Here is a 17,687-nt window from a genome sequence, read left to right as displayed (position 1 = left end):
TTGTTTAGTTTTTGGAGTAGTTAACATGTGCTAGGCATCATGGATATAAGGATAAATAGGTCATAGCCTCTTCCTCTGGGGACCAGAAGTCTAAGTGGGGTATAGATAGACAGTGAATAAATAATTTAGTAAATGATATGATAAGTGAAAGAGGTAAACAGAGAAGTGTTCTGGGATTGAGGAAGAGGTTTAACTGGTCCATTGAAGCATGGGGTAGGGATTGTGGAGACTTCCTGGAGTAGGTAATTTCACAGCTGAATTATTTCTGAGGAAGTATGTAGCTGTAAGTCATCCAGGTAAGTGGGAAAATAGTGGTCCAGGGGAGGGAATAGTTTGAAAGGGAAGAAGAGAGGAAGAGCCCAACTGCATTGTGTACTCCAGGGAATTTTAAGCATTTGATGAGAGTTCAAGACAATATACTGGTAAAACTTGCCATCACATACCTTTGTAAACACAGCTTTGTGCTTGATGAACTATCTTCTTTAGATATCTCTAGTCATATGCAATTACTTTGGTTAATGTTCTTCCTTGACAGGTGCTGATTATTTGTACTATCATGCAATATTGGAAGCTGCATTTCCGTTTCTGTCACCCCTCCAGCAGAATTTGTTGAAATTTTGTCTGTCTCTTCGTTCCTACTCAGCTACGATCCAAGCCTTCCAGCAGGTGGGTCCGGTGCTCTTAAAGAACAGCATTTTAGAGTGTATATCATGATGAATCGATAGACCGCAGTTGTCCTGGAATTGAATTACAGAGCTATCACTTTTTTGCCTGAAATTTTCTAGGATTTACGATTTTTAAAAAAAATAATAAGCAAAATTGATGTTGTCTTCAACCCACAGATTTAAAAAAATAAGAAAAAGAATATCTATATAGAAAAGAGACAGCAATATTTTATTTATGCATTGCAGCCTGGGAGATGTAATCTTGTTAAGCCAATGAGCCAGCATCTAATCACAGCCTGTAGTTCTAAAAGCAGTTCACAGGAAATACAGGAGGCAAGAAATGTTTAGCATCACCACAGGGATGCAGTCAGGAAAATCTAGAATTCAGGAATCGTTGTAGTAAAGTAATCTAGTTTCTTCAATAAATAAATTATGGAAATTTCTATTGTAATTGAAAAGAAAAAGAGGGACAGAGGAACCTCAAGTTAAGAGAGACTTAAGAAGAGGCAGTCAAAGATGTGTCCTCACCAACTAGATATTTGATATAAAAGCAATGCTAATTTTAAAATTATTTTTTATTATAAAACAAAACAGAAAAACCACTCACAAAAAATATATAGTAATGGACTATTATAATGTGAACATCCTTGTAATTTTCACCCAAGTCGAGAAGCAGGACTTGGTCTGGCACCATGGAGAGCCCTCCATGTACTGTGTCCGGATTGTGGCCACCTTTCGCCCTCTGAAACCAACCACCCTGTTAATTTCTGTTGGGATCACTTGCTTGTTACTGTATTGTTGTATTGCCCAAAGGTACATCTTCACACAATAAAGTGATTTTTTTTTCATTTTTCTTTATTTTGTGACAGTCTTGCCCTGTCGCCCAGGCTGGAGTGCAGTGGTGCAATCACAGCTCACTGCAACCTCCACCTCCTGGGTTTAAGTGATTCTCCTACCTAAGCTGGGGTAGCCTGCTACCACACCCAGCTAATTTTTGTATTTTTAGTAGAGACGGGGTTTCACCGTGTTGGCTAGGCTGGTCTGGAACTCCTGACCACAGGAGATCTGCCTGCCTCCGCTCCCCAAATTGCTGGGATTACAGGCATGAGCCACTGTGGCTGGCCTGTTTTTGCATTTATTGATTTTGTTTTTTTGAAACAGGGTCTTGTTCTGTTGCCCAGGCTGGAGTGTAGTTCTGTGATTATGGATTGCTGCAGCCTCAACTTTTCAGGCTCAAGCAGTCCTCCTACCTCAGCCTCCTTAGTAGCTGGGACTACAGGCATATGCCACTGTGCCTGATTTTTTATTTATTTTATTTTTTGTAGAGATGGGGTCTCACTATGCTGCCCAGGCTTAAGTGGCAGGCTTAACTGCCCAGGCTTGGGCTTAAATGATGCTCCCACTCCAGTCTCCCAAAGTGCTGGGATTACAGGCACGAGCTACCACACTCAGCCACTTTACCGATGTTGTTTTGTCATAATTTAATCACCTATTTTGATTATACATGTCTTTATCTCATCTTTGGTTAGAAATTTAAAAAGTATGTATTGTGTCTTATGAGACAGATAGCAGCTGATGAACCTCCACCAGAAGGATGTAATTCGTTTTTTTCAGTGCATGGAAAGAAGACTTGTGAATCTGATACCCTGGAGACTCTTCTACTGACAGCTTCTGAAAGGTAGATTATGTGTTTGTTTATTTTCATATCAAGCATTTCCAGTGCTGCTTCTGTATTTAGTCTACCTTCTGATTTTCTCATCTGTTTTGTATCATTAGGTGTAATGGTTTAGAGTATGGCTTCTGGAGCCAGACTGACTAGATTTGAATCTCAGCTCCGTCACTTAAAATAGTTTTGTGAAATGTGGCAAATTACTTTCTTTCCTAATCTCATTTCAAAATGGAGATAATACAAGTATTTAGTATTAACTGTTATTGTTTCGTAATGACTGCATCTGAGCAATGACATAGGCTTTGTCATTAGCTTAGTAAGGAATACTGTGTGTATTAAAGCCAATGCCTGAAATAATGATATTAATTATAATATCTCTCAGGATATTATTAATTTCAGACAAAGGAGGATATTTGAAAGATAATTGCAGGCTTGATTTGAATATTAATTTGGTAACTAATGTACCAGCTTTTTGCCCAAAGGTAGGTTTCCTGTGGTAGACAACTCTACTGTGTATCATTTTGCTGACTGGCTAGGGCAGCAAGCCCTCTGTACCTCCTCTAATGCTGTTGTTAAACAAAACAGTGATCTCTACATGGGGTTGGCTGGCCCTCTCAGTACTGCTAATGGCAGTTAGGTGGTGTAGGTCTTCTTTAGTGAGATTGGCTGCCCAGCACCCATCCTCTGCCCACCAAATGGCATTAGTGCTTCTTACTCAGAGTGCCAACCAAAAAACATAGCGTGCATTCCAGCCATCTCCGGGTCAAGGCATGGACATTCAGAAATGGCTGCATGGTCATGCAGTAGTGCTCTCTCTTGGGGGAAACAAAATTGATGGCTTTGTAATTCCTTTAAAAAACTTTAATTTGCTACAACAATAATGCACACCTTTATGAAGAAAAGAACAACAGCGTCTCCTGTCTCTGAGAGGCGGTAACTACTTTTAATGGTTTGGCATATATACATACCTTCAGACTTTTTTCTATGGTTTTAAATTTATACATGTAGGTAGTTTTATTTTTATAAAAGGTATCTTTCAATTTAGTACAAGTGGGTTTACCTCATTATTTTTAACACATGCATAACCTATGTAAGACTGTCCCATAATCGGTAATTTACCTCTTACTGATGGATTTTTAAGTCATTTCGTCCTGTTACAATAAGGCTATATGGAGCATCCGTATTCATGTCTTTACTTTCTGCTGAGTTATATAGTTTATTATAATAGAGACTGGTAGGTCATAAAGTCTGTGCATTAAGATCTGTTAATATCTTGATGCCATGCTTAGATAAGTTTTTTTGGGAAAAGTTTTAAAATTTATGAGGAAAACTGAAATGTTAAGTCCATTGGGGGCACAAGCCTGTAGTCCCAGCACTTTGGCAGGCTGAGGCAGGAGAATCACTTGATCCCAGGAATTCCAGACCAACCTGTGGAACAAAGTGAGACCCAGTTTCTCCAAAAAGTAGCTGGGTGTGGTGGCAGTAACCAGGCACACGCCTTTGGTCCCAGCTACTCGGGAGGCTGTGGTGGGAGGATCACTTTAGCCCAGGAGGTAGAGACTGCAGTGAGCCCTGTTCATGCCACTGCACTCTAGCCTGGGCAACAGAGTGAGACCCTGACTCCAAAACAAAAACAGAAACAAAAACGTCCATTAGGAAGATCATAGTAGTAAAAATAGTAGAGGAGATAGACTTAGTATAATTGGCAAGTAATATGCTTAATGTCATCCTCTGCTTTTTGCATTATTTATACTTATATTTTAATTAATTTATTTATTATTTATTTATTTTTGAGATGGAGTCTCGCTCTGTCGCCCAGGCTGGAGTGCAGTGATGCCATCTCAGCTCACTGCAAGCTCTGCCTCCCGGGTTCACACCATTCTCCTGCCTCAGCCTCCCAAGTAGCTAAGACTACAGGCACCCACCACCATGCCTGGCTAATTTTTTGTATTTTTAGTAGAGACGGGGTTTCACTGTGTTAGCCAGGATAGTCTTGATCTCCTGATCTCGTGATCCGCGTGCCTCGGCCTCCCAAAGTGCTGGGATTACAGGAATGAGCCACCACGACCGGCCTATACTTATATTTTTAAGTAAAAAGCTAATCATATTCTATTTATATGGTAGAAAAATATACTTGGCCAGCCGTGGTGGCTCATGCCTATAATCCCAGAACTTTGGGAGGCTGAGGTGGGTGGATCGCTTGAGTCAGGAGTTTGAGACCAGCCTGGGCAACATGACAAAACCCATGTCTACAAAAGATACAAAATTTAGCTGGGCATAGTGTCGTGCACCTGTAGTCCCTCCTTGAGCCCTAGAGATCGAGGCTGCAGTGAGCTGAGCGATCATGCGACTGCGCTCCAGCCTAAGTGACAGACTGAGGACTTCTCAAAATATAACATAATATAACATATTATATTGGCCGGGCCTGGCGGCTTATGCCTGTAATGCCAGCACTTTGGGAAGCTGAGGTGGGTGGATCACCTGAGGTCAGGAGTTTGAGACCAGCCTGGCCAACATGACGAAACACTGTCTCTACTAAAAATACAAAAATTAGCCGGGTGTGGTGGTGGATGCCTGTAATCCCAGCTACTGAGGAGGCTGAGGCAGGAGAATCGCTTGAACCCAGGAGGCAGAGGTTGCAGTGAGCCGAGACCATGTCATTGCACTCCAGCCTGAGCAACAGGAATGAAACTCCATCTCCAAAAAAAAAAAAAACCCAAAAAACAAAAAAAAACACCAAAAAAAAATACTATCTTATATATATATTACATATATACATACTCAAGTTTTAGTAGTCATTTGAATATGTATCCTATTTTGGCCCTTTTCCTCCCCTTTTAGGAATTGGTAGCTGTTATTAATTGAGATTTATTTTATTCGGTTTTTTTTTTTTTGAGACAGGGTCCCATTCTGTCACCCAGGCTTGAGTCCAGTGGCATGATCATGGATCACTGCACCCTTGACCTCTGGGGCTCAGGTGATCCTCTCACCTTAGCCTCCCAGGTAGCTGGGACTACAGGTGCACGCCACCATACCCAGCTAATTTTCGTTATTTATTGTAGAGTTGAGGTTTTGCCATGTTGCCCAGGCTTCCTCTTAGTTATGATTACAGGCATCACGCACTGGACCTGCCAGTGTTTACATTTTATAGTTAGTATTTTTTATAATGTACTTTTGTTATTTTTAATCATGAATAAATAAGACTCATACCTGATAGTAATCTTAGTAAGTGAAAAATATTTAAGATCATATTAAGATGCTTATAATCTTTAAATTTTCATAACTGTACTTTATATTTTGTGACATTTTTAGTGTTTCACAATTATTTTTAAAGTTTTAAGCTTTTATTATTTATTTTCAGACCCAAACCTTTATTGTTCAAAGGAGATCACAGATATCCCTCATCTAATCCTGAAAGCCCTGTGGTGATTTTCTACTCTGAGATTGGCTCTGAGGAATTTTCCAATTTTCACCGTCAGCTTATATCAAAAAGCAATGCAGGCAAAATCAATTATGTGTTCAGACACTATGTATTTGTAAGTATTGACTTATTTTACACCTGTTTTGAATGTAATTTGCCTAGCATGACCTTAGAACATAAGCTAATAATCTCCCTCTTTATAAAATAATCTAGTTATTTGAATCCCTTTTTTGATAAATCCAGTAGTTTCATTGAGCCTATTATTTGCATATATGATCTGCTTTGCTTGGCTTTCTAAAGAAATATAAAACATGCTAAAAAAGTGGCTTGATAAAGTTTACATTTTATTTCAAAATGAACCACGTAAATAATCTTTTCCGGTTTTAATATATGGTCATCATACTATGGAACTGATTGTTGAATTCAGTTTCCTTTCCAACCTTTTTTCTTCCGTTTTCTCTTTGCCACTTTTTTCTTTGGTGGAAGGGGGAGGATTTTCTAAACAGGCAATTCATAGGTAGACTTGGTGTAATATTAAGCTTTTAAAGACTCTGTAATATTTAGTTATTTAAAATATTTATATGTAAAGGTTGTTAGCCCTTTAAAGTTTCTATGTCATAATAAGCTCAGTACTAAGTTCATGCAAAAAAAAAATAAAAATTTTATTTATTGATTTATTTATTTTTTAGACAGAGTCTCGCTCTGTTGCCCAGGCTGGAGTCCAGTGGCGCAATTTCAGCTCACTGCAACCTCCGCCTCCTGAGTTCAAGTGACTCCCTTGCCTCAGCCTCCCGAGTAGCTGGGATTACAGGCACTCGCCACCATGCTGGCTAATTTTTTTTATTTTTAGTAGAGACGGGGTTTCACCATGTTGGCCAGGCTGGTCTTGAATTCCTGACCTCAGGTGATCTGACTGCCTCAGCCTCCAAAAGTGCTGGGATTACAGGCATGAGTCACTGTGCCTGGCCATAAAATTTTAAATGAAAATTTGTACAAGCAGAAAGTTTTATCGAAGTCCAGTTTTTGACTCTCCCTCTGCCCGTTTCATAGCTGTTAGGATGGATGTTAACGTCTGAAGGGCCATCTTCAGTCAGGATGCTGGTGAGCCTGTGACATCTGGTCACTCCAAGCTCTGCTCGAAGGCATTTAAATTTAATAAAAAGCATACTCCCATGGGCCTCAAAAAACACCTCTGGGACTGAGACCTCACCAGCTTTCAACCCGGCTCTGTAGGTTCTGGAACTTCTTTTTCTCCATTTCTTATGGTTGGGACCATTGCACTTTCAGCTGTCCATTCATCTGGTTTTGCTTCTACCTTGGAATTCCATTCCCACAGCTGTGGCAGCCTACAACATGTAAAGAAGCCTAGGATTTTATAAGGAGAGAATATAGACTCTGAATTGATTTTTAAAACATATAATCAATATTTTAATGGTAGATAAGTGCTTTTATTACTCTTGAGTTTTTGGTAGGTTTTGGACTAAAAAAATTTGTTTAGTGAACTTTCTTAGCCATATAGTTAATATCCTTAACAAACAATTTAAAGATATTTTGAGGGCATAATCCTAGGTGATGGCTAGTAGATGCAACATTAACATGGTCATGCCGTGTGCACTGTGACATAGAAAGAGCTAGGTGGTAATGATGGAATTCTTGCTTTACTTGCAGAATCCCAGGAAGGAGCCTGTTTACCTCTCTGGCTATGGTGTGGAATTGGCCATTAAGAGCACTGAGTACAAGGCCAAGGATGATACTCAGGTGAAAGGTGAATTTGTAAAAATGGGACCAGTGTGCTTTCTTCAAATATGAGTTAAAGGGGAGTTTGTTTCCATATGAAAAATAATAGATTTAGGTGTATGCTGAACCTGTGTTTGCATCCTGGTTCTGTTACATCTGAGTGGGTGACCCTTAAGCAGATTCCCTAGGTCCCAGTTTTCTCTTGTGTAAAGTGCAGGTAATGATACATGTCTCTTCCAGTATGGGGGAGGAATAAATAAGATGTGTAAGGAAAGAATTTTTTCATGTACTAAAAAAAAAAACACACAAAAAAAGAACCTGGCACAGTGGTTTGCCCGAAAACGTTCAGCAAGTGGTAGCTATTGTTGATGTTATATGGGATTTACAAATAGCCATTTATTTGTGACTCCAACGTGAAATCTTAAAGTATCCTGTATTTAACAAACAATTTTATGTTGTTTATTATTTCTGTACATGGAACAGTTTACTGTGGATACTTTCTGTTGTAATACTCTAGGGTTTTGAATTTGTTATTTTATCTACAAGTTTTAAATGCTATTTTTTCATTTCTTTTAAGCTCATTTTAAAGATAAAAAATCAATTTGAGTAGTAAAGCAGATGGAAAATAAACTACTACCTCATCATTCTGTTTTCTTCAATAGTTGTATTTAGGATTAAGTTGACTAATCATAAATTCTTCAGAATTTTAATATTGAAAAATTCTTTGTTCATAGTGTTTAAAACTATTAATTTCATAATTGTCCATAATGTTTAAATGTATTAATTTTGAAGTTTTTAGCATGTAAAATTTTCCAAAGTTTAAGGGAAAAATGCATTCTTTATCCAGGAACACAGGAGATATTAAAATGCATTTATTCTGTTTGTTTAAAGAACCATTGCCAAAGGGTAATTGTGATAGTCAACATTTTAAATGGTATAATTTCAGGGGTTTCTGATTTTTTTCACATTATTCAATTTTATGAAGTTTATGAGACTAGTAACATTTTTGTTTCAAATCTGAGCAGTTATTAATATGTATTTTCTATTCTTTCATAGGAACTGAGGTAAACACCACAGTGATTGGTGAAAATGATCCTATTGATGAGGTTCAGGGGTTCCTCTTTGGAAAATTGAGGTATGTGTGTTCTGTATATTTTGGGAAACGCCCTCATTTTCCTTAAGCCTCTAGGCTTTCTTGCATTTTAAGCATCATCTTACTCATTACTGTCTGAGTTACCCATCTCCTAATAGTACTTTATGTATGCAATCCTGTGTGGAGAGTCAACCACTTAGTTTATAGTACAGTTTATGATTTCACATTATTCTTTTATTCTTTTTTTTTTTTGGAGACAGTCTCTCTGTGTCGCCCAGGTTGGAGTGCAGTGGCATGATCTCGACTCACTGCAACCTCCGCTTTCCACGTTCAAGTGATTCTTCTGTCTCAGCCTCCTGAGTAGCTGGGATTACAGGCGTGCACCACTACACCCAGCTAATTTTTGTATTTTTAGCAGAGATGGGGTTTCGCCATGTTGGCTAGGCTGGTCTCAAACTCCTGGCCTCAAGTGATCCACACTCGCCTCAGCCTCCCAAAGTGCTGGGATTACAGGCGTGAGCCACTGCGCCCAGCCTGAAGCACATTATTCTTAATTGATACTATGGCTATCTGCCCACAGTTTAAGTGCATTTTTCTTGCCTCTCAGTTGATGGCATTAAGTTACATACCATTTTTTGATTGCCGTAAGAGGAGAAATTGAATTGTTTCACTTAATATTTTCCCAGGAAAAAAATGTATTTAAAAGTTTTTTTCAAACATAGTCTGAGCAAAAATGCAAAATAGGTATAGTAAATTTTATACATGCTCAATGGAAAAAACATTTTATTATTATTATTATTTTTATTTATTTATTTTTTTGAGATGGAGTCTTGCTCTGTTGCCCAGGCTGGAGTGCAGTGGCGCAATCTCAGTTCACTGCAACCTCCGTCTCCTGGGTTCAAGTGATTCTCCTGCCTCAGCCCCCTGAGTAGCTAGGATTACAGGCACCCACCACCATGCCCGGCTAACTTTTGTATTTTTAGTAGAGACGGGGTTTCGCCATGTTGGCCAGGCTGGTCTTGAACTCCTGGCCTCAAGTGGTCTGCCCGCCTCGCTCTCCCAGAGTGCTGGGATTACAGGCATGAGCCATGGCGCCCAGCTCAGAAAAAAACATTTTATTAGAATTTGCTTTATGTGAAAGGAAATGGTATTTAAAAAAATTCCATAATTATGTAATCATTTAATGAAAGCATCATCATAACCAATTAATGTAAGCATCATAGTATTTTATAGCTGGAAAGTCTTCTTAGCTGTTACTTAGTTTTTTTTTTTTTTGGGACGGAGTCTTGCTCTGTTGCCCAGGCTGGAGTGCAGTGGCACGATCTTGGCTCACTGCAAGCTCTGCCTCCCAGGTTCACGCCATTTTCCTGCCTTAGCCTCCCAAGTAGCTGGGACTACAGGCATCCGCCACCACGCCTGGCTAATTTTTTGTATTTTTTTTTTAGTAGAGGCGGGGTTTCACTGTGTTAGCCAGGATGATCTTGATCTCCTGACCTCGTGGTCTGCCCGCCTTGGCCTCCCAAAGTGCTGGGATTACAGGTGTGAGCCACCCTGCCTGGCCTGGAAAGTCTTCTAGCTGTTATTCTAAAAGTTGAAGTTATTTCCCTCATGGCTTGATAATTGTTTAGAGCCCTGAATTCTGCTTTACCTGGAAATTTTTATTAGGACATTGTGTGTGTGTGTGTGTGAGAGAGAGAGAGAGGGAAAGAGAGAGAAAGTGATCAAATAAAATAGTATATGCTAAACTCAGTTTTATGTACTTCAGCTTTGAGATTTGGCCAAGTGAAATAACCAGATTAACAATTTAGAAGAGATATCTTAGTTTACATTGAATTACATGTTGAGTTCATCCTACATATATATACATTTCTTCTTGTTTAATATCAGTTTTGGCCTCATTAGAATGTAATCATATTCTATTTTTATTTGACTCAGGCTTCCAGAATCCTTTTTTAAAAAAATGTTTTTGAGACAGGGCTTTGCTCTGTCACCCAGGCTGGAGAGCAGTGGCACAATCATGCCTCACTGCAGCCTGGACTTCCTGGGCTCAAGGGATCCTCCTACCTCACCCTCTCGAATAGCTGGGACTACAGTTGTGTGCCACCATGCCTGGCTAATTTTCAAATGTTTTGTAGAGATAAAGTCTTGCTATATTGCCTAGGCTGGTCTTGAACTTTGGGTTCAAGTGATTGTCCTGCCTTGGCTTCCCAAAGTGTTAGAATTACAGGTGTGAGCTACCACTCCCAGCTTCAGAATCTTTTTTCATATTTATATTGTTTATGTTTATTTTTTGGGTAGCATTATGATTTTATGCATTCACAGCACAAAGGTATTATCAAGAATATTGAGGCTGTTTTACCTTTTGGACATTCAGAATAGTTATTTAGCTATCCAAAGTAATTAGACCTTTTTTTTTTTGTTTGAGACAGGCTCTCAGTCTGTCACCAAGGCTGGAGTGCAATGGCGCCATCATGGCCTGCTGCAGCCTCCACCTCCCCAGGCTCAGGTGATCCTCTCACTTCAGTTTTTGTATTTGTGGTAGAGATGGGGTTTTGCCATGTTGCCCAGGCTGGCCTTGAACTCCTGGGCTCAAGGGATCTGCCCACCTTGGCCTCCCAAAGTGCTAGGATTACAGGTGTGAGCCACCACGCCTGGCCTCATTTTTGGTATTTAAGAGTTTGTATAGGTTGAGTGTCTTTTTTCTGACATGCTTAAACTAGAACTAGAGTTTCAGATTTTAATTTTGGAATATTTGCATGATACTTACCAGCTGGGCACCCCAAGTCTGAAAATCTGAAACCTGAAATGCTTCAGTGAACATTTCCTTTGATGTCATGTTGACATTTAATGAGTTTTGGATTTTGGAGCATTTTGGATTTCAGAATTTTGGATTTGGGATGCTCAGGCTGTAGTAACTGACAGGAAGTGGGTTGGTTGGACAGTGAACGGTCTGAGGGAATTTTAATTTCTGTATGTTGTATTAAGAAATTTTGAGTTAGCCGGGCATGGTGGCTCACGCCTGTAATCCCAGCACTTTGGGAGGCTGAGGCGGGCGGATCACGAGGTCAGGAGTTCACGCCATTGCACTCCAGCCTGGGCAACAAGAGTGAAACTCTGTCTCAAAGAAAAAAAAAAAAACAAAAACAAAATTTTGAGTTTATGGCATTTAAAAGAAAAAAGTAATGTACTAGCCATCTGTCTGTCTGATGTAAATGTTACATCTGCCCCAGATCACTTCTCCTTTACTATAGTGGAATATGCTATATTTAAAGATAAAACCCAGTAACTATGGTTAGCCTAAATTGTATTCATGTTACTAAGAGATGTATGAGCACGTAGGCTAAAGCAAACTCATTCTGGGGCTGGCAGCAGTTTTTTTCCCCTCAGTTTTACTTTGAGAAATTAAAATGATTCACAAAAGCATAGAGAAAAATTTACTCCCACATACTTACAACCCAGAATAGATTGCTGTTGTCATACTTGCTTTTCTCTTCTATAGAACTATTTATTAAGCTTTCTTTTTTTCCCAGTATAAGCCTTTTTTTACTTTAAGAACAAAGGAAAACAAACAAAAAATAAAACAGCTCAGTAAACACTGCAGGTATAGCTGAAGTCTCCTTTGTTCCTTTCTTTCTTTTTTTTTTTTTTTTTTTTAAGAGACAAGGTCTTGCTATGTTGCACAGGCTGACCTGGAACTCCTGGGCTCATGTGATCCTCCTGCCTTGGCCTTCTCAGTGGCTGGGATTACAGGCGTGAGCCACCACACCTGGCCTGAAAAGTCTCCTTTCTTAACCACTCTCAGTCTCCTTATCTACCTCATAGGGAATCACTATTCTAACCATTTTTCTATAAATTTTATGAGTTTTAAACTAGCTTCTAATTTTCTATTTTTTTTAAAGAGGAATAATTATACTTCATTTTTTCCCCCTATGTTGTAGAAAATTTCCTAGGGTTGGGAGAGGAAAACCATGAAGATAATGTTGATTTACTTCTTCTTATGCTCCAGGAAAGAAAAAATAATGAAAAGGACTGATTTTTATGTTTCTTTTAGAGATCTGCACCCCGACCTGGAGGGACAGTTGAAAGAACTCAGAAAGCATCTTGTAGAGAGCACCAATGAAATGGCACCTTTAAAAGTTTGGCAGTTGCAAGGTAATGAAAACAGGGAGAGGTCATTGGCCTACTTTTTGGCTAAGTTTTATGGCTTTAAAAAATGCAAAATTTGAATTTAATTGTATGTAGTACGTGATTCTGAGGGTGCCTCAGATTTTAAAGATAAGAGTGATTAATTACGATTAATCAGGGAAGAAAGGAAGTCCTTTTGTAAACAGATAACACTAGGTGAAAGTAATATATATAAACAAGTGGCAAGTCTTTCTGTGTGACCATACATAAACTTGTAATATGAGAAACAGGTCATAGTCCTAAGTTTCTATATATATACATTTCTTTAACTATTTATCTATAGAGTGTTAAAGACATGTCATTGTGGCAGGATGTGTGTGTTTTCTCTGTTCCAAAGAACTATTTTTCAAGTTTTTTTCCCCAACATCGTTTACTAAAAGTCTTCATGCTGTATTTTGTGATGTATTGTAAATTTAGAAAAGGGAAAAGGACTTGGGCCTGATTTAGCCTCTGCTATATGCGTTAGTTGTGTGCCCTAGTGTTTTCACAGATATATCAGAAACGGCTCTACTGAATACTCCAGAGATCTTTGAAGTGAATAAAACCTGAAATTAAATCATGGGCACTCTCTGGAATGGTTGCCTTCTAAGACATTCTTAATTACCAAGAAAAGAGTGGGAAGTAAATGTGGATTTTGTTTTCTGCTTCTCATTGCATTAGATTAATCCACTTTTAATTATATTTGACATTGTTGCAGATCTCAGTTTCCAGACTGCTGCTCGAATCTTGGCTTCTCCTGTTGAGTTGGCTTTGGTTGTCATGAAGGATCTTAGTCAGAATTTTCCTACCAAAGCCAGGTAATGTAGAATAATGCTCTTCTCCTTAACATCATACCCAGTTATCGTCATGTTCACTTGCCAAATGAGGTAATAACAATATGAAAATTCCTAGAAAATTAAGATTCTTTTTTTTTTTTTTGAGATGGAGTCTCGCTCTTGTTGCCCAGGCTAGGGTGCAATGGTGCAATCTCGGCTTACTATAACCTCCGCCTCCCAGGTTCAAGCGATTCTCCTGCCTCAGCCTCCCAAGTAGCTGGTACTACAGATGTGCGTCACCATGCCCAGCTAAGTTTTTGTATTTTTAGTAGAGACAGGGTTTCACTGTGTTGGCCAGGCTAGTCTTGAACGCCTGACTTCAAGTGATCTGCCCGCCTTGGCCTCCCAAAGTGCTGGGATTACAGGCGTGGGCCACCACGCCTGGCGAAAATTAATATTCTTTATGACCACCACCACTACTGTTGCAGATGGTGCTCTGTGTCTTGAAGATGACAAGACCATGCATTGTGTGGTTGAAGTCACAGATTTAGGTTATGTTCTTAGCACTCCCACTTATTAGTTGTGTGACCTTTGCAAATAAACAACCTCTGTTTACCTCAGTTTCCTCAGCAGTGGAATGAGAATAAAAATACCTGCCTTTCAGGATTGGATGAGTCTTGCTCATATAACTAACTAATCTAGAGTCTGTCCCAGACCATAGTAGTTTTCTTCATGAAAGGTTTTACATATGTCATCTTATTGAATCTTGAAGAAACTGAATCATAGAGGCTAAGTGACTAGTTCACAGTGACAGAATAAGATTTTGTTTGGGCCGGGCTTGGTGGCTCACTCCTGTAATCCCAGCACTTTGGGAGGCCAAGGCCTGGCTAATTTTTGTATTTTTAGTAGAGACAGGGTTTTGCCATGTTGATCAGACTGGTCTGGAACTCCTGACCTCAGGTGATCCACCCGCCTTGTCTGGTGCCCAAAAAGGGGAAGTGGGCCAGGCATGGTGGCTCACACCTATAATACCAGCACTTTGGGAGGACGAGGTGGGTGGATCACTTGAGGTCAGGAGTTCCAGACCAGCCTGGCCAACATGGTGAAACCCCTTTTCTACTGAATATACAAAAAATTAGCTGGGCGTGGTGGCAGGGGTCTGTAATCCCAGTTACTCGGGAGGCTGATGCAGGAGAATCGCTTGCATCCGGGAGGCGAAGGTTGCAGTGAGCCAAGATCATGCCATTGCACTCCAACCTGAGCAACAAGAGCGAAACTCCGTCTAAAAAAAAAAAAAAAAGATTTTGTTTGTATGTTTTCTGACATTGCCTTCGATTCTGTAATGTTGCTGCACATCTCATAAATGCAAGGCAAAATTGTTTTAAAAGCCACATTTTTAGAAACTATTGACTTGAATGGTTCCCAGTCATTTTCTTGAGTCACTGAATAAAGTGTTTTGACTTCTGATGTGAGATATTTTATAACTAAGTTTGTTTATTTGGGACTTAGACATCATGTAGTGAATTCTCATTTAGTCCAGCTGCTACTTGAAGGTATACTTGAATGATTCCACCTCCACCGTAAGTGCTTAAGTGGGAAGAGCAATCTGCTGCCTTGGTGTATTCAACATTATCCTTTTAGCCTGAGAGCAGTAGGGATCATATATAGAAATGGGGTGCATATGTTTAAGAACTTGGAAACAACTGCACCTGTTTTATAATGCTATAGCTGCTACATTTCTTTGATTTTGTATCTTACAAAAAATATACACATCTGAGAAAGGAGAAATATATTTATCAATTATAAAGATTTAAGGTTTTTCCATTTAATTTTTTCTAACTTATTGAATAATGTGTTTCATATTTTAAAATATGGAAATTGAAGACTTTATATCAAATATTAAGCCAAGCACTCATAATGTTTTTATTTCCTTAGAGCAATAACAAAAACAGCTGTGAGCTCAGAACTTAGAACCGAAGTGGAAGAGAATCAGAAGGTATTCACCGATAGAAAATACTGGCCTGTTTTGTATTCTGTCTTTAAAGATAAGGAAATCTGAGTTTAATTAGCAGCATTTAACAGTGTCACTCTTCTTTTATCTAAGATCGTGATTTTTTCATTTCTGTGATCTTTGTATTTTTAGTTTTTAATGAAGGTTCAGTATGCATATAACTGAAAGCATGAAATGGTGCTACCGTGTTGTTTAGGAAAGCAGCACCCCTAACATGTCTCACCCCGTTCCTGAAGACATTCCGTTTCAACATTTAGCTAATTCTTCTGATATTTCTCTCCAGAATTCTAGCTTACATTGGTACTTTATTTTTCACGTTCAGACATTATGTATTGGCCTCCTATTTAAACAATGAAGTTTAACTTTCTTTCACTGCCTCCCCCTCAGTGTCCCACCACTATTCTATATTGGCACTGTTCCTGTCTATCCATCTTCTCAATACTGGATGTTGTGATTTTACCTGGTTTCGATGTGGTCTGAGATGGACTAGTTGCTCTTTATGCCCAGGGCATGCGGTCATCCTGAGACCTTCCTTTAACCTCCTTTGTTGGATCCTCTGTTGCTTGATTCCATGTCTTTTGTGTTTTTGGTTTATTTCCTTGTTTTGGTACAGCTCATCATTCTTTGTGAGAAAAGTTGCCTGGGAGGCAAATTTGAAATTCTGAGAAATCAACTTTCTACTTGTTTTTGTTTTTGTTTTGGAGACGGAGTTTTGCTCTGTTGCCCAGGCTGGAGTGCAGTGGCATGATCTCAGCTCACTGTAAGCTCCACCTTCCAGGTTCACGCCATTCTTCTGCCTCAGCCTCCCAAGTATCTGGGACCACAAGCGCCTGCCACCACTCCCGGCTAATTTTTTTGTATTTCTAGTAGAGACGGGGTTTCACCGTGTTAGCCAGGATGGTCTCGATCTCCTGACCTCATGATCCACTCGCCTCGGCCTCCCAAAGTGCTGGGATTACAGGCATGAGCCACTGCGCCCAGCCAACTTTCTACTTGTTTTTATTGATAGCTCGTTATCCAATATTGGCAGGTTATACAATTCTGGATTGGAAGTCATTTCAAAATTTGAAACAAGGCATTGCCTCTTGGAATTTTAGTTTCCATTGTGGCTGATGAGAAGTCTGAAGCCTTTGTATGAGATCTCTTAAGGATCTTTTCTTTGACTCTAGTTATCTGAAATTTCATTATATGTGTTTTTAAAAAAATCTCTGTACTGTTGGGTGGTTGGTGGGCCCTTAAAATCTTGAAAATCATTTCCTTTAGCTTTGGGAAATTTTCTTAAATTCTTTCTTTGTGTTTCTTCTCTCTGGTTTCTCTTCTTTTCCTAGAAATATGTGTTTATTTATTTTTTAAATGTTGCACCTCTTTGACTAGTTTGGCCTTTTAACTTTAAAAGTCTTTTCTTTCCTATTCTTTTCTCTTTTTTTTAAAAAAAAACTTTCTGGTAAGAGTTTTCAACCTGTGTGTATCTTTTTTCCTTTAGTTGTCAAATATTTAATTTTCAGGTTTTTTTTTTTTGTTCTTTTTATGGTGTTCCTGTGTATCTCTGAAGACAATGGTGCTTGTGTTTTCTGTCTGCAAAGTCTGTTTACTCTTAAGCTGCGTTTTTGGGTTTTGGTCTCTTTAGTGGTGGAGGCCTTCCATAGGTGTCTGGTGATCACACTCAGAGTGAGGCACTAAGGACCTGGTTGGAAGTCCTAATGATGTGGCTTTGTGACTGTAAGGTGTTCTGTTGTGACCATTTCCTAGGGAACCCCAATGACAGTATCTTTGTTTCTTTTCTTTTGGGTTGGTCAGTCCTTGTCAGTCTCCAGAAAAGGATCCGTCAGTCTTCTGGCTGGTGGGTGAAATCTGTTTGCTAGAGCTGTAGAAGCACAGTAGGGAAGAGCGTTTGGTGACTTGCCTTCGATTCCCCGTTATGTGTGTGGGGTCCCTGTCCTCCTTGTGCTCGATTTGCCATTGTCCACAGATGTTCTGTTTTGTTCTTTTCCAGGGAATGAGCCTTCATTTTCCTGGAGTAGGGGGTAGCACGACCGCAGTCACCTGGCTGTGGGAAATCAGTTGGGGGGCTGGGGGGTTTTGTCTTAAAGGGCTTTATATCAGAACTTAGCTAATGATCACCCCTTGTACATGTCCTGTGTGCTGCCAGTT

General features: G+C 39.4%; 1 protein-coding gene across 10 annotated transcripts in view; it reads left to right on the top strand.

Moving 5' to 3' along the window:
- UGGT1 (UDP-glucose glycoprotein glucosyltransferase 1) overlaps positions 1 to 17,687 on the top strand; it is a 112,751-nt gene that overhangs the window by 16,279 nt on the left and 78,785 nt on the right. For 9 of the 10 annotated variants that reach the window (XR_008500975.2, XM_054477102.2, XM_054477100.2 and 6 more), the window contains 8 exons: positions 536 to 666; positions 2,231 to 2,343; positions 5,696 to 5,870; positions 7,424 to 7,520; positions 8,549 to 8,627; positions 12,637 to 12,737; positions 13,468 to 13,567; positions 15,461 to 15,521. Coding sequence is in view for 9 of the 10 variants with exons in the window: in XM_054477102.2 (XP_054333077.1) it covers positions 536 to 666; positions 2,231 to 2,343; positions 5,696 to 5,870; positions 7,424 to 7,520; positions 8,549 to 8,627; positions 12,637 to 12,737; positions 13,468 to 13,567; positions 15,461 to 15,521 (857 nt within the window). In the remaining variant the exon portion in view is untranslated. Of the gene's footprint in view, positions 1 to 535; positions 667 to 2,230; positions 2,344 to 5,695; positions 5,871 to 7,423; positions 7,521 to 8,548; positions 8,628 to 12,636; positions 12,738 to 13,467; positions 13,568 to 15,460; positions 15,522 to 17,687 lie in introns of those variants that run through there. The other variant, XM_063647331.1, reaches the window with a different exon arrangement.

The sequence above is a fragment of the Pongo pygmaeus genome, chromosome 11 (genome assembly GCF_028885625.2).
Source record: "Pongo pygmaeus isolate AG05252 chromosome 11, NHGRI_mPonPyg2-v2.0_pri, whole genome shotgun sequence".
Classification (NCBI taxonomy): Eukaryota; Metazoa; Chordata; class Mammalia; order Primates; family Hominidae; genus Pongo; species Pongo pygmaeus.
This window is presented reverse-complemented; position numbering and strand designations above follow the sequence as displayed.